The sequence below is a fragment of the Branchiostoma belcheri genome, unplaced genomic scaffold (assembly GCF_001625305.1).
Source record: "Branchiostoma belcheri isolate BF01 breed outbred unplaced genomic scaffold, Haploidv18h27 scaffold91, whole genome shotgun sequence".
Classification (NCBI taxonomy): Eukaryota; Metazoa; Chordata; class Leptocardii; order Amphioxiformes; family Branchiostomatidae; genus Branchiostoma; species Branchiostoma belcheri.
This window is the reverse complement of record NW_017804587.1, coordinates 111,047-126,098: the sequence shown is the minus strand read 5'-3', so window position 1 is coordinate 126,098 and position 15,052 is coordinate 111,047. Positions and strand designations below refer to the sequence as shown.

Below are 15,052 nucleotides of genomic sequence, written 5' to 3'. Positions count from 1 at the left end.
CCCCCCCCCAAAAAAAAAGGTTACGCTATCTTAGTTGAAGTACACATCCACAGAGAAAAACTTATTTGAGGACGTGACATGCATATGGTTAGTTTCTTAATAAGACCAAAATGTTTTAGCTCAATGCGGACGCGGGATGGGCCGCATAATATCACACGGTAGGCGGAAAAGATTATCCAGTTGCTGACAAATAGCCGATGCAAGTGTCACGCAGAGTACGTTTTAATATCTGTGACAGGTTTGCATTTGCTGCATGTACATACAAGGCCAGGAAAAAACGAGATGAGAATGAGAAAAAACAGCTCGGGTGGTCACGAGGAAAGGCGCAACTTATAAAGGGCTTTGTGATACACGTATAAACATAAGCACGCAACCATGTACATAAACAATAATGGGGGCTTCATAAACAAATACACGAACGACAAAAAGTCTTTGGTTAACTTAAAATTGCCTCACAAATTCAATTTCACCGGTAAAACAAGAAGTACCTATCAAGTTGACATCAACTCATTTTGCTGCTCTTAGATTTCCCGCGTTGATTTTGTTCGAAATAGAACAAGGGGGTTCGACGTCTTCGATCCGGAAAGGTTCAATGCAAGGAGCAGCAAAAAAAAAAGAAGGAAAAAAAAAGAAAACCAAGCCTGTTTTATTGTGCACTAGTAACTGAATATAAACATTACGTTGATGAATTTCTACATTTACCTCGGTAATAAAGGTCGTGAAAACGTACCTGTTCTACTTAACCGCACTGTCGGAAAGTCACGGATAACCTCCTTGGTCAGACACACCAGTCAAAGTCCTATTTCTCCGGTAGTTCTCGAAGCTGTTGTGATCCCTCGACGGTCATACTAGCTTAAGACTTGAATCGGGGGAAGAACGTTTTCAGCCCGATGGCCGTCCTGCGTATGCCTGGCGTTGAGTCTAGGTAACTTTAATTTGATAAGCAGCACTGATTTCAGGATATCATGTGCCAAACCAAGGCCAAAATAATTCGTAATCGTGGTTAGCCTTGGGTGAACTACTATCTGGCGGTAGCAGATACATTTCCGTTATGTACCGTTATTATGCAGAAATCCGATCCCCCCGTGCACTGACCGTCTAAAAATGGCTGCGGGGGTTTTCCGTCTCGAACAAGGACACGCTTTGGCAACTTGACCTTGTAAGTCCTAAAGAAAGCGTCCAACACACGCGTTAACAGCCACAAATGTAAATGACATAGTACTGGAACTTAGTGGAAGGAATACTGTGCTGTAAAGCGATATAAATTGCGTTTTGAAAGGCCGACCGCCGGACAGGTGTGTACTGTGGCAGTCCCAAGGCTGTGATGATGGACTTGACATATCAGGTTACCGAAATACCTGTGTGGGTGAACCAATCAGAGCAAGCTTCGAACTGGGACAAAACTTTTGTGTCACGTGATAACGGCACTGTGCGATGCAATGATTGGCTGATCAATATCACGTGCTGTACCTGTCGGTAATTTTTCTCTCGTCATGATGCTATTTTAAGCACCAGTTTCCCCCCACCTCCTCTTGTTTACCAAGGATAGATTTTGCATGACGCGCGCGATGGTATACAGCCGTCTAGTAGCATAATATGGGCAATCTGGAGCTTTATATCAATTCCCTAGAATGTGGAAAAGTTACCCGTATAGAATGGAAGTTCCCACAGAAAAGGAAAGTACCCACAGAAAATGAAAATAGAATAATAACTAAACAGTGTCCATGTCTGCCAAATTCTTACAAGCAATTGATTTGCATATTATAGCTTAATGAAAATCAAGCAGATGTGAGGCGTATACTACTAGTATACCAATCCCTAGAGAGTTACGATATTACCCCCGGCCCCACAGTCTGCTTGGTTTTCATTAATATGGTAATAAGAGCTACAGTAAAAAGTTAACTTCTGCAAAGACTGACCATTTCTGACAAGGAACACCAGATCATAAAATCAAGTTTTGACATAGAAGAATGAAGCAATTTGAATTAAGACAATAAGTAGGAATACAATAGAGACCGTACTAAGGAGTTCATTCTGAAAACAAGTACTAATTGACCCTGATGAGTCACATGAGAATCACAATAAAAAAGATTCCCAACGCCATATTAAGAGGCAGAGATTTCTTTATTGCGCAATGCTGAATAAAACATACCTCGTAACATCAACTATGCCCAGAACTGTCCAAACTAGTACAGACTAACAGAACATTGACTGTCCTTTTGCTTTTTTTGACAGACATTAATTGCTATTTGGTGGTAATCTTAGAATTTAATACTGACAAGTGCACAATGCTACAAACATACTGTGCCTGGGCTTTGAACATGTATACTACTAGTAGTAACTTAAAAAAAGTTGGTATAACATGAGTTTGGATATAACAGACTATAAGTATATCAAAGAGATACATGTATGCCACTATAACATTAATACTACTACTTCAGTTCAGTTCTACTATGTGCCGATAATATAAGTGAAGATTACAACATACTTACATAGCTTGAAAGAAGCATATTATTGTACTTGGCCCCAAATCAATGTATTACAAGACTGAATAGAATTACTCAACTAACAAGGTACATGTACCTGTATTATAAGTGTTTGACTCATCAGAAACCAACAAACTACACATGGAAATGTTAGTCACTGTTTGTACTTTCTAATGATGTTTTCATACATGTATATAATATAAAGAACGTGGAATATTCAGGACAGTGGTTGGTTCCTAACTGAATTGAAGAAGCCCTACTAATATATACAGCTATATACAGTTTTAACAAGCCTGGTTAGTCAGCTTAACTACCTGTAACTTACAGTTCTGATTGTAGAACGAATACAAAAGTCTACTAATATAATGTCTCTAACAGTAAAGCTTTCAAACTGTAGATTCTACAGAATATTAGTTTTCCACACATTGCAGCAGAATTGTTGAAATTGCAGCCTGCATTCTACATGTATCTTGAACTTAAGACCTCAAATCAAGGATGTTCTATCAGATAGTTCTTGATAGAACGTCCTCGCTCAAATTCAGTGACCTGTGACTATTTGTAACATTCATGGCACTGTAGTCATTTCAAACTTCAGACACAACTGGAGGACAACCTACTATAACAAGTTCTAATTTCTCATCTTTTGTTTTCATGCAATGTGATGAACTAAATGATACCTGGATGATCATTGCAAAACGTTTGCAATTTTGTTGTAGAGGAAACAGAGTAACAAAACATTTCAATGATTAGAAAGACTTCAAACGAAGTGTGCGATGTAGTTAAATTTGGCAGTTGTGACAAAAATTCACAAGAAATAAAAATGGGTAACTTTTCTATCTCTACACCATAAATCTATGATCCTACAAGAACCTAAAAGAAAATCTTCATAGAAGAAGAAAAAATATGTTTTGCATAAATTTCTCCCAAAGCTGACAAATTAGCCTCACTGGTAACTAAAGTTAGCCCTTCAAAACCAGGACTGTACTGACTTAAAGGCATCCAATACAATTTCAGGGGAAAACTGGATTTACAGTTTTATGGTCATTCTATAGATCTTTTAATATAGTAAGTTAAAACAACCCTTTAGTATTCTGATATCTGTGGGGAAAAAATGTCATGTGGCTGACAAAAATGGCAGTAAAATGTTAATATCAGACGGATTTTGTCATTTGGAATATTTTTGTTTTGCTGCCCCGAAATTGCATCAGATGCCTTTACAAGGAGGAGGAAGGGGGTTAATTTTGTACTCCAGTCTCCTGTTTTGCACAATATCTACCCAAAACTGACGAATTAGCCTGCTGTTACCTAACATGTAGCCCCTCAAAACCAAGACTGACCAAGGGGTGCAGCAGGAGGAAAGGGTTAATTATGTACTCCTGCTTCTTCGTGAATCTCGCACACTTCCTTCACCAGCAGGTTTCTAGTCAGCATCTTTTCCATAAGGCTGTTATCAGCAGGCATAGTGGAGTACCACAGGGGGCTGTCCGGCACACACGACCGCTCCGGTAACAGGTAAAACAGATCATTCCGGTTCCGCGCACTTTCAGGACTGGAAAAGGGAGGAATCAGAGTGTTACACTTTTTTTCGGTTAGCTTTTGTTTTTGTTTTTTTGTGAAGAAAGTTGTGCTTCCTGTGGTGAGACATTGCCTGGGGATCTAGTGCACACAGAGAAGGCTTTTGTGTTAATTAGGCCACATCAATTTAATTTGTTGGTTCTCGGATTTTTCAGAATAAATATGAAGCTACAGGACAAAAAAAGGGTTAGGCATCCTATTATAGCCCCAAATGCAACGATAGGAGCCATGAAGTCAACACAAAAGGCTGGGTTGATATTTAAACAATGAATTTTGAACTTTTAATCAAACCACTGCATTGATAGATGGAAAAACTGTGACAACTAGGAAGGAAATGACATTCCTCAACTGTTGGGGAATATGAGCATTTTTGAGTTGATTCAAAATTTTTTTTTTTTGCAAATCAGAAAAAAATGAAAAGGCGAATCCATGAACCAACAAATTGAATTGGTGAGGCCTTTGTCTAGTAATCCATGTTTCTCATCAACATGTATGTAGACAAGGAAAGAAGTTTAAACACTTGTTAGTCACACTCACAAGAGAAATAGAGAACACAGCATGATAGAAAACTTTACAGAGGAAATTTTTTTTTTTTTAAGAATGGTGATGAGAAACAAGAAACTGTGTGTAACGACCACAGCAGGGTCCACAGCAGGTCACCTCACCACAGCCTAATACTCACTCATGCTTGGGAGAAATGAGAGTTTGATCAGTCTTCCGCGGCCTCCTCGAGCGCGTTTTGTACGTCCTTGACCATCAGGATTCGAGCCAGCATCCTCCCAGCCAAGTCTTCAGGTAAGGGCTGACGGGAGTACCACAGGGGGGAGTCTGGGACACACGAGCGCTCAGGAACAAGGTAAAATGCGTCGTTACGGCCCTTCATCCCCTCAGGACTGGAAACAAACGGGCCACGGTTTAACAACATGGGTGGGAGGGATGGGATATGAGAACTGTTAGTGTACATGTGTGATAGCAACAGAGAAGTCAAATAGTTTCTACAGGGCTTGAAATGTGTTTTTTTCTGCATAACTGCACTGGTGGAATTAACACTGAAAATTACCTACATTGTACATCACTCAGAATTTAGGAAATATGGATCATACCAAAAACTCTTCAGAAACCATAGCCATTATTTATTTTATATTTCATAGGTGGCAACAGTTAATGCAGCAAATAAAAAATTAATCCCGATACACTGCATGCTCTCATAAATCAAGTACATGGTTACCAGTACAGGTTAGGAGCACAGGTCAGAAATACCAGCATACAGCTCCAATTTTACCTGCACTAACCTGCATATGTAGGTGGTATTTCAAGCCCTGTTACTAGTATCTCAGGAGGGTAAGAATGATACTGAATGATATTCAAGCTGGAAAAGATCATGAAATGTAAGTACATCAAAGAGGAAGATACTGGCATACATGTGCCACATCTCCCAAGAGTTAGGTGCAATGCTGAGGAACATACAAATCCAGACATTGTAAGTTAGTACAAGAGATATTGGAGGGAAGGAGGAGCTAAGGTAGAAGGTAGAGGGAACAGAAAGACCAGTGAACAGGAGATTCAGTTAGTATCAAGCACCAAAGCCTTATAATTACAACTTACAGATACTATTACAAGTTCTCAGAAATGGTCATATTATTGTTAAGCATCCCTTAAAACAAAGGCCGCACTGATGTAATGTTATGGATGACATCTGCATGCCCATGATTTTCGCCTGTTCTCAAAAAAATAAACTGTGAGATTGCTGTGACACCGGCTTGTCGTAAAAGTTGCTAGTATGTACTACCACAAAACAAATTCACAGTACCAGCTATGCATTCCAGTGGTATAGCAGCAATTTTGTTTGACTGGAATCTTTTTTATTTGCCTGAGTGCACTTGTTTGGGGCTTTTAGAGGATTTAGAGGATAAAATTAAGTCAGTGTGACCTTAGGAATGGGACGTATATGTATGTTTTAAAGTTTAAGGCATGTTGTCATGTGTAAAGCTCTTCTCAACTCACCACTTGGACAGGTAGAACTCGTACAGCTTGACAGGACACCTGAGAGGGATCTCTGTGTTCTCAGGGATCTCCAACACCGGCGAGTCATCTCGCTTCCTCTTTCCCCCTGACACCTCTGCAAGAGGAGAGAAAAAAACCGAGAAGGTTTACAAACATGAACAGAAGGAGGTAGGAATTTCTGAGGTCTTAAAGCAATGGCAGTTTCTAGCTTTAACAAAAAAATTGTACAGAGTGGAACACACTATATCTTAGATTGTACAAAAAAAATGGTTTTCTGTTTCAAAAGAGTTGTCAACTCAGTCTATCTTACATTTAACAGCTACATCTTTTAGTTATTTCTAGGCCTAGATGTGTGGTATGTTCCCCAGGCTGAAAGAAGAAGAGGAAGCAGAGCAAAAACAAATTGAATGTGTTTTCCTTCTGTGAAGCAAAACATAAACTTGAGACAAACAAAAACCAGTAATAAATGCACCTTTCTGTGAGGGTGGCTGGTAGAAACAGAGCCAAAATAATCTATTTTCCTTGGGCAAAGGAAAGCCCTTCTTGTTTGAGTAATTAAGACATGTTAGGTTTTATTCGACAATAGGTCTTATTCAACACATCTATTTTATTGTTTGTTCCTTTCTTTATGCAGTTTGCCATACATTGTACCATGTGCAATTGTCGTGCAATAAAGCTCTTCTATAAAAAAGACAAACAAAACTAGTAACAAACCCACCTTTCTGTGTCTGTGAGGGCGGCTGGTAGAACCTGAGCAAAAACTGTGTGCTTCCCTTCTGCAAATGTAAACATACAGAAAAACCAAACTAGTAACAAACCCACCTTTCTGTGTCTGTGAGGGTGGCTGGTAGAACCTGAGGTACACGCTGCGCTGGTTAGGCTTCCCTGACGGGTGTTTCTTCCAGTGTTTCATGATGTGAGAGAAGGACAGCTTCATGTGTTCCTCTGGTGTTCGCAGCAGGAAGTGTTTTGTGTTGAAGTACAGCAGGGTGTTGAGCAGGACGAAGGGGGAGTGGGCTCCCAGCTGTTTACACTCCCACAGGATCTCCTCTTCTATACGCCACTACAGGGAGACAATAGGAGTAGTCTTCATGTAGTTCAGAAAACGCCAACGGGAGTAGGGAGACAACGGGATAAGGCCACACCAATTTAATTTCTTGGTTAACGGATTCGCCCGCTTCATTTTTTTCTGATTTGCAAATAAAAATAAAAATTCAGAATCAACTGCAAAATGCTCATATTTTGCCCTGAACAGTTGAAAACAGTCCTTTTCATCCTAGTTGTTACAGTTATTCCATCTTTCAATGCAATGGTATCATTAAAAGTTCAAAATTCATTGTTTAAATTTTGAACCAGCCTGGTGTGTTGACTTCAATGCAATTATTTAAGGCCATCCAATGCGAAATCGAATCTTCGTCAATTTACAATCACGTACAGAGGCCCAACAATTTGGAACAACCTAAGTAGAACTTTACAAATTAGTCCCTCCGTCACCATTTTCAAAAATCATACCAAAGCAACTTACATAAATAACCCCACACATTCTTAATTATGGGTTCACCACACCACGAAGTGGTGTGGTGAAACCATATTGCTTTTTCTGATGTTTCTTCTTCTTCTTCTCCTCCTTCTCCTCCTTCTCCTGCCATTTTTTAAATGGATTCAGCTTCTTCATTTTAGGGCCTAAGGTCCTGAAATTTGGTATGGAGGTACAGTGGGCAAATACCCCTAGGCGTTTTTTAAATTATTGTGATACAGGCTTTTAGAATGGTTTTATTTGAGTTTTTTGGCTGTGTTATAGCAAATGTATTACTGTGTTAGTTTGCCTTGTTTACCACGTTTGGGCATGAGTCATCAGAATGGAATGCAGGGCATCAACCAATAGGCATGCAGCTTTCCTCTATACTTCTTGCTGATTGGCTGTTGGGATTTAACTTGATTAACACCTGCACAGAAGCATTTCCATACTGACAGTATGTCTGTATTCAAGTGTTTTGGTAGGTATTTCAAGCTTTCCTGCTCCAGCATTGGAATGCCGGGCATGGACGTTTTTTTTATTTTGAAAATCAACAGTTTGCATTATGCAATTAAAAATCCTAACCAATAAAGTAGGGAATAGCTATCCAACTGTTGTTTTAGTTGTATTTTACTTCATATTATAGTTATATCAATGTAAATCATTGTTTTCCCTTGTGTTTCTCATTCTTTCCCTGCCATGTGGTAAAATGTGGTGAACCCATCGCTGTATTTGCTCCAAAGCAAATATTGGCCTTTCTAGTTTTTGTTTAAGTTTTCTTGTTTACTACTTTTCATTTACTACTTTTCATTATTGTAGATAGTATTGTATCGTATTGTATTTTATTGTTTTGTTTCATTTACCCGTTACCTAGTAAGTTATTTCTTATTTATCCGATTAATTTGAATTGTTAATTAAGTTATGAAGGGAGGCCTCCTCATAAGCATTTTATGCTTCCGGCCTCCCTGCACTGTCACATTTCATTTATATTTTCTTGTGTCTGTATTTTGTTTTAAAGTGCGAATAAAAACTGAAACTGAAACTATCGTACCATTTTGAGCCATAATAGGATGCCTAGGCCTGTTTTTATTTTTATTTTTTTTTCGCCCGCCCGCTCCATTATTTTTCTAGAAAAATCCATTAAATTAAATTGGTGTGGCCTAATGATAAATGATTTATTGGTCAAACATTACTCGTGCAATTGCAGCCAACATTTTTCATTGTTTTCTTTAATGGTTGTTGAACGTTAGATCAGAATTTCGCCCATTGCAAACAACATTTTTGCACACAACATTTGAAAACTATAGACAAGATAATTATCATCCTTGAATGCGCAAACATGACCTTCAACAAGACATTATCCTCAAATCCTATGCACAATACATTATAGGCAGGCGCAGTGTGCTCTGCCAAACATGCTGCCTAAGAATGAGAGACATAGATCAGTTGTGATGTATTTTATTATATCTTGCATATATTGACTGTAAATTGTAGTGGTGTGTCTGATTGCAATAACCCTGTTAATACAATGTATGTTGTGTATACCTTATTACCTTTACTTATATATTGTATAGTAGGTATCCTTCCATCTCGAAAAATATTGTGTAAGTGTATAATAATTTACTAATTGGTACATGTATAATGTATTATCACCATAATTCAGTCTTATTACTGCAAGTGTGATATGTGTGTATGAAATGTAAAATAAGCCATTTGTTCATACGTACAGGAATGATGCCCTCCAGGCTGACCCTGGTGAGGTACTGCTGCAGCAGGCTGTGCAGACTCTCCACAAACTGCAGGTAGTACACGTCTGTGAAGATGTTGTCTATCCTGCCGTTCTCATACAGGTACTGCTGCAGGCCTACATAACACAACACAGATCAGTTAATACATGTACACACACACTACCCGGTATCCTGCCGTTCTCATACAGGTACTGCTGCAGGCCTACATAACACAGATACATGTACATGCACAGGTACAGTTAATACTCTAACTTGTTCTGATGGAAGTACTTAAAAACTTGCACAAAATGCTTTACTACAGACAAGTCTACAAGTACACACACACGCACACACATGCACATAATCTGCATTCACACACACATAAACACTAACACTAACACAGACACATACACACAAATGCAAACACACACACACATACACAAAGCACACGAATGCCTAAAAAATGTTTCAGAAAAGTACCACAGTGCTCATAATTGCAAATACCTTAAAAATGTTACATAATGATGTACATGACTGTACAAATGTATCATTCCTCAATACTGTTTTTCTAAAACAAAAACAGCATCTCTTGAAATTTGTAAACTTGTTATAGACAATACAAGTGCTTGTTATCAAAACCATCCTGACAGAGACTGTTCTCTCACCCAAACAGAGGTACAGCACACTGTCTGCTGCATACTCCTCTCCGTTCGGCTTCCGGACTTCTTGCACGAACTGGGAGAGGGCAAAGTTCATCTCATACGCGTTCATCTGCAGGATGTCCTCTTTCATCCTGGCCACTGCACCGCCCTGTAGAGACAAGCAGGCCTCAAAATCACCTCTTTTCCCTATTGTCCCAGCAATTGTTCCGAAAATAAATTTCAATTGTCCCGAACTGAGGATGACTGGTCTCAACCTGTTTTTTCGGGAAGTATGTATGACAAAAACTTCCAGGCACACTATTAGTATATTGCAGAGTTTGGGGAGAAATTTTGCAGAAATTTGGGGGGCTTTTCCGGAGCCAAAAGCCAGGAAGCGTGCCTGATCAACTAAAGAAGGGCTGACATGGGCCCAATTTTACCTACACTCACCTGCATATACCCAGTACATGGACCAGTGCATGCAGACATCAGAAATACCTGTACAACCCTAATTTTACCTAGTACACTAACCTGCATGTGTATGTGATATTTTGAGCCCTGCAAACAAATGGACCAACAATCAAAGAAATGATGGTGGATCTACAAAGAGAAAGGAAAACAACAGCTACCTTGATGTCAGCCTGTGCTGTGTTCCTCTGCACAGCCCAGTGTCTGAAGGCGTTGACTCCGTACGAGTACTTGAGGTGCATCCCGTCCACGGTGCCGAGCGGGGCAGGCGACGCAGCACGGGCCTCCACAGCCTGCCGCTTCCTACCTCGGCCTGTACATGGAAGTTAAGTTTAAGTCTTGTTTATTGTCCATTAAACTGATCTCTATCAGTTTGTACAGACTGAATTTCCATACATACTGACACAAAAGTTAAAGTCCTTCCTGCAACTATACACGGTGCATGTGGCGGCACCCATCTCAGTTACTGTAGCCCTTGGACCACACAGTTGGGCAATCATTACAGCAGGGTACTAATGGAGTGTGTTTATACTTTTAAGTTCCATATTTTTTCCAAATGCTGTGTGATAATCAAAGAAAGCAGTATGTACCATTTTTTAATTGAACTTAAGGGAATTGAACTTACATTGTATGACCACCCCATGGATGGCGAACACTTACTATTATTTTCAGGGCAGAAATTGAGAAACACAACAACAATGTTCCCGGGCCTCAGCCTGTCCACCTCACCTCTCCTGCCCCTGGCGGCCTTGCTGCGCTGCTTGCCCCGCTGCCGTGGAGTCACGATGGAGGAGTCGTCTATCGTAGCCAGACTGTCGGAAGATTGCTCTGCAAATAACAATCAACGAAAATGTTCTGTATCTGTATCTGTATCTGTATAGCCGGTATAACCGCCTTTCGGCGTAACACACCAGCTTCGCAGGCACGCGGCGCGGCGGCAGCTGGCTATATTACACCGATCGACTTGTTACACCTAACCTTTGAACTTCTAGCTCTAGAAATTGTTAAATCTCACAATGTGTTAATTCCTGGAATCACACAAAAACAGAGTTAGAAACCTTTATACTTAGCTAAAATAAATGGCGTTTCTCTACAGACTTCAGTTTGAATGCAATCTATAGTAGATACTCTTTTTCAATTTCCCTTTTTTTAATGAGTACCTGTGGGAAGGTTAAACCAGCAAACTAGCCCCCTGCTTTGATGCTTGCACGACTGAGTGGCTCAAGGGCTATAAAAATGGATATAGCACCAATGAGACTTAAAACTGGGCATGTCTTTCTACCAGTCCTCTCCATTAGGAACAAAGATTTGTTATGATTTGTACACCAGTGCATTTTGTACTAAGTCTTGTTCATTGCTGATGCTACTCTCATCTGCGTATTAGCATCTTGCCCTATCCTTTCCTAGGAATAAATGCGAATAAAATAATGGAATAAAGCACGATGTCTCACCCAGTGCCAGGTCATTCTCCAGGTCGAGAAGCGGCTCGTCGAAGATTCCGCTCATTTTCTCTGCCATGGCGAGGACGTCGTGTCCCAGCAGGTTGGACGGGATGACGGAGGCAGCGTCCTCCAGGGACAGGTCCGAGTCAGGAACCGCGTCTTTCACTGCGAGGAAGGTATGATACCGACAGGTTGGAACTTTTGTTTCAGACTCAGAGCAGGCGAGGTTTTGTCATTTGTATCTATGGGTCAATTGTTCTTTGCTGCTCTTTGGTCAACAGTTTACCATCTCGATTTGCAGACACTGAGATCTTGGCATAAAGTTCCCTTCAGCCGTTGAAAGCTGATTTCCAAGGAAGCCCATGGAAACATGATACAAGAAAGTAATATAACATTAAGTACTTAAATTTACAGTATTCACATTTACAGGAAAAATTACTTGCAGGCTGCGAGTGGATCTGGCACAGGTAGACATCAGAAATACCTGCATGGCTCCAATTATACCTGAATTAAGGTGCAAATGCACCCTGTATTTGGAGCCCTGCTGCACCAGTGCAGTGTATTGCTCCTTGACTTACATGCAGCGAGTGGATCCGGCACATCTCCGTCCTCCGAGCTGTCGTCCTTCCCCGTCTCAGCCTCCTTCTCCTCTCTCCTGGACGCCTCGTCCTCCCCGGCCACCATCTCTGCCATCAGCAGGATGTCTGCTTCAAACGGGTTCGATGGGATCTTCTCCTGTAATTGTAAAGGTCACACATAAATCATAAGGTCCTGGGTTCGAATCCTCGCCATCTCAGCCATCAGCAGGATGTCTGCTTCATGGGATCTTCTCCTGTAAGGTTAAAGGTCATACTTCTCACTAGGCTGTTTCAGCGTAGTGGCCCCCTATGCTGTGATTTGGACTCCAATGCTGTGATTTAGCTCCCTGCACTGTCTTTCAACCAGTGGAAGGCCCCAGTGTTGTGTCCTTAGGAGAGGCACTTTACACCTATTTCCTCTCTTGACTTATACGTAGTTGAAAATAAGTACCTAGCACACACACTCACACACAAACACACAAACTTGAACACTCTTGAATAGGACGTAAAACTGAGGTCCTCTAAGCATTCTTACATACATACATGTACATAGGGAAATAAAACTAGTAAAACCATAACTGTTTCATATTGAACACATAAGAAATGCTCATCCTGACCTTGATGTCCTCCATGGTCTTGAGCAGCTGGTCGGTGTTCTGTGCCAGGGTGGGGATCCACATGGGGACTGGGACAGGCAGGGGCATGGGGAGGGGGTGGGGGACGGGGTTGTTATACATCATCATAGGGACCGGGACGTAGATCGGCACCGGGATGGGGACTACCACCAGTTTGGGCTTCCAGTCCTCTTCTGGGGAAGGAAAATATAACACATGATAACTTTATAACATTTATCATTTTAACCAATATCTTTTTGTTTAAATCAAACAAGTACAATGTATGTCCACCAGTCTGGGCTTCCAGTGCTCTCCTGGGGAAGGAAAATATAACACACATTTGTAACATTTATCATTTTATCAGATATGTTTTTTTTTAAATAAAAAATCAAACAAATACAATGTGTGCCCACTAGTTGTCAAAGTTGTCCCAACATCAATCTGTTGCCTGATAAGTTGGGGAGGTTAATAAAATGCTCTGACAAAAAAATGAAGCGGGCGAATCCGTTAACCAAGAAATTAAGTTGGTGTGGCCTAAGAATATGAAACAGTATTTTGAGGTTATCGGCTAACCTGTAGAAGTGCCTTTGGACGTGGTGTGAGGTTTGCAGGACGTTGCCTTGGTCTGCATGAAGGGTCGACACTGGAGAGACTTGTTCCTCAGCTGCTTGGGTGGCGGGGCAGGGGCCTGCTGTACCACGACCTGTGGCTAGGGGGCATCGTTATATTAGCTGGAGTCATTGTCTGACATTTTGTCTACCAGTTGCACAGGAAAGTTCTTAAATGCTCTTAAACACTCTCCAATAATTTGATAATGTCAATGTAGAATAGTTCAAAAGCTAAAGGAAACTTGCCACAGCAAGATGCAACTCAGAATGGCCTTGTTGTAATTTTCCTATATTGTATACACCTCAAATCTTGCTGTCTGCTGTCTTAAAGTCTACCATCCATAAACATATAGTCCATTTTTCTTAGACCGGCAAATTTTGCTTCCTAAAATTTACAGTGATTAATTTTACAGTATTTACCTGGGTTTGCTGAGGCATCTGCTGCAGGGGCGGCGGCTGGCGGGAAGCGATTTGAACCGGTTTTGATCCGGTTGCGGTTCGGGTGCCGTAGCTGTGGGATGGCTTGGGCGACTCGCCTGACAGAAAATCATTTAAAAGGTATAAAAATGGAAACATCGTTTTTTTAATATATATATATTCCAACATGTAATCACAAGACGTGGTGACGGCACACTCAAGTTTTTCAACTTATATTAATGCCGCCACAAACACAGGGGACAATACAATACTCATTTTCAACTGAGCGAAGTGAGGAAAGTCGTGTAAAGTGCCTTTCCCAAGGGCACAAGATCGGTGGCATGTCAGGACTCGAACCCTGGACCTCTTGGTTCCGAGTCGAGCACTCTGCCGCTATGCCACACGACCCCACATAGACTGGTTATACACAGTACATTGTCAAGACAGATCAGGAGAATGCAAACTCCTTGCTAAGTTTAATATAGCCAAGGCCTAGGAAAAAATTTTTTCTTCATCCATGCATTACTTATCCTCACCTTGTGGTCCTCCTGCCAGTGACATCACTGATGAGATGATGGGAGTTGAGGTCTGTTGGGACGTCCCTGGGAAATAACAAGATACGCACAACTTAGTAAGAAAAAGGCTAATTTTTGTAATGGAAAATAGCTAGTAAAAACTAAAAAATACCTAAACTAAAAATACCTAAATAAACACACACACACACACACACACACACACACACACACACACACACACACACACACACACACACACACAGTATTCAGATTACAGTATGACAAGAAATATCACATCCTGACTACATTCTTCAAACCTTCCACCCAACTAAAAAGACTGCAGTACCATACATTGTTCCTACACAAAAATATGGAAGCTTTAAACATGCGCCATAACAATGAAATATGAAACTCAAGAAATCGTGTTACTAGGACAGGATACCAGTAGAAGATGGTTGTAC

The 15,052-nt window shown here is 40.7% G+C and overlaps 1 protein-coding gene across 1 annotated transcript in view; it reads right to left on the bottom strand.

The window, feature by feature from the left end:
• Positions 1–2,182: 2,182 nt before the first annotated feature.
• The window catches only part of LOC109488004 (zinc finger MYM-type protein 4-like), a 28,213-nt gene continuing 15,343 nt past the window's right edge, over positions 2,183–15,052 (bottom strand). Inside the window, exons 13-26 of the mRNA XM_019792147.1 lie at positions 14,613–14,678; positions 14,080–14,195; positions 13,625–13,760; positions 13,055–13,245; positions 12,438–12,594; positions 11,869–12,057; positions 11,147–11,245; positions 10,579–10,730; positions 9,974–10,118; positions 9,309–9,445; positions 6,888–7,128; positions 6,066–6,180; positions 4,772–4,954; positions 2,183–4,035 (exon numbers count right to left, since the gene is read on the bottom strand). Of these exons, the coding sequence (XP_019647706.1) occupies positions 3,849–4,035; positions 4,772–4,954; positions 6,066–6,180; positions 6,888–7,128; positions 9,309–9,445; positions 9,974–10,118; positions 10,579–10,730; positions 11,147–11,245; positions 11,869–12,057; positions 12,438–12,594; positions 13,055–13,245; positions 13,625–13,760; positions 14,080–14,195; positions 14,613–14,678 (2,114 nt within the window). The 3' untranslated portion in view covers positions 2,183–3,848. The remainder of the gene's footprint in view (positions 4,036–4,771; positions 4,955–6,065; positions 6,181–6,887; positions 7,129–9,308; positions 9,446–9,973; positions 10,119–10,578; positions 10,731–11,146; positions 11,246–11,868; positions 12,058–12,437; positions 12,595–13,054; positions 13,246–13,624; positions 13,761–14,079; positions 14,196–14,612; positions 14,679–15,052) is intronic.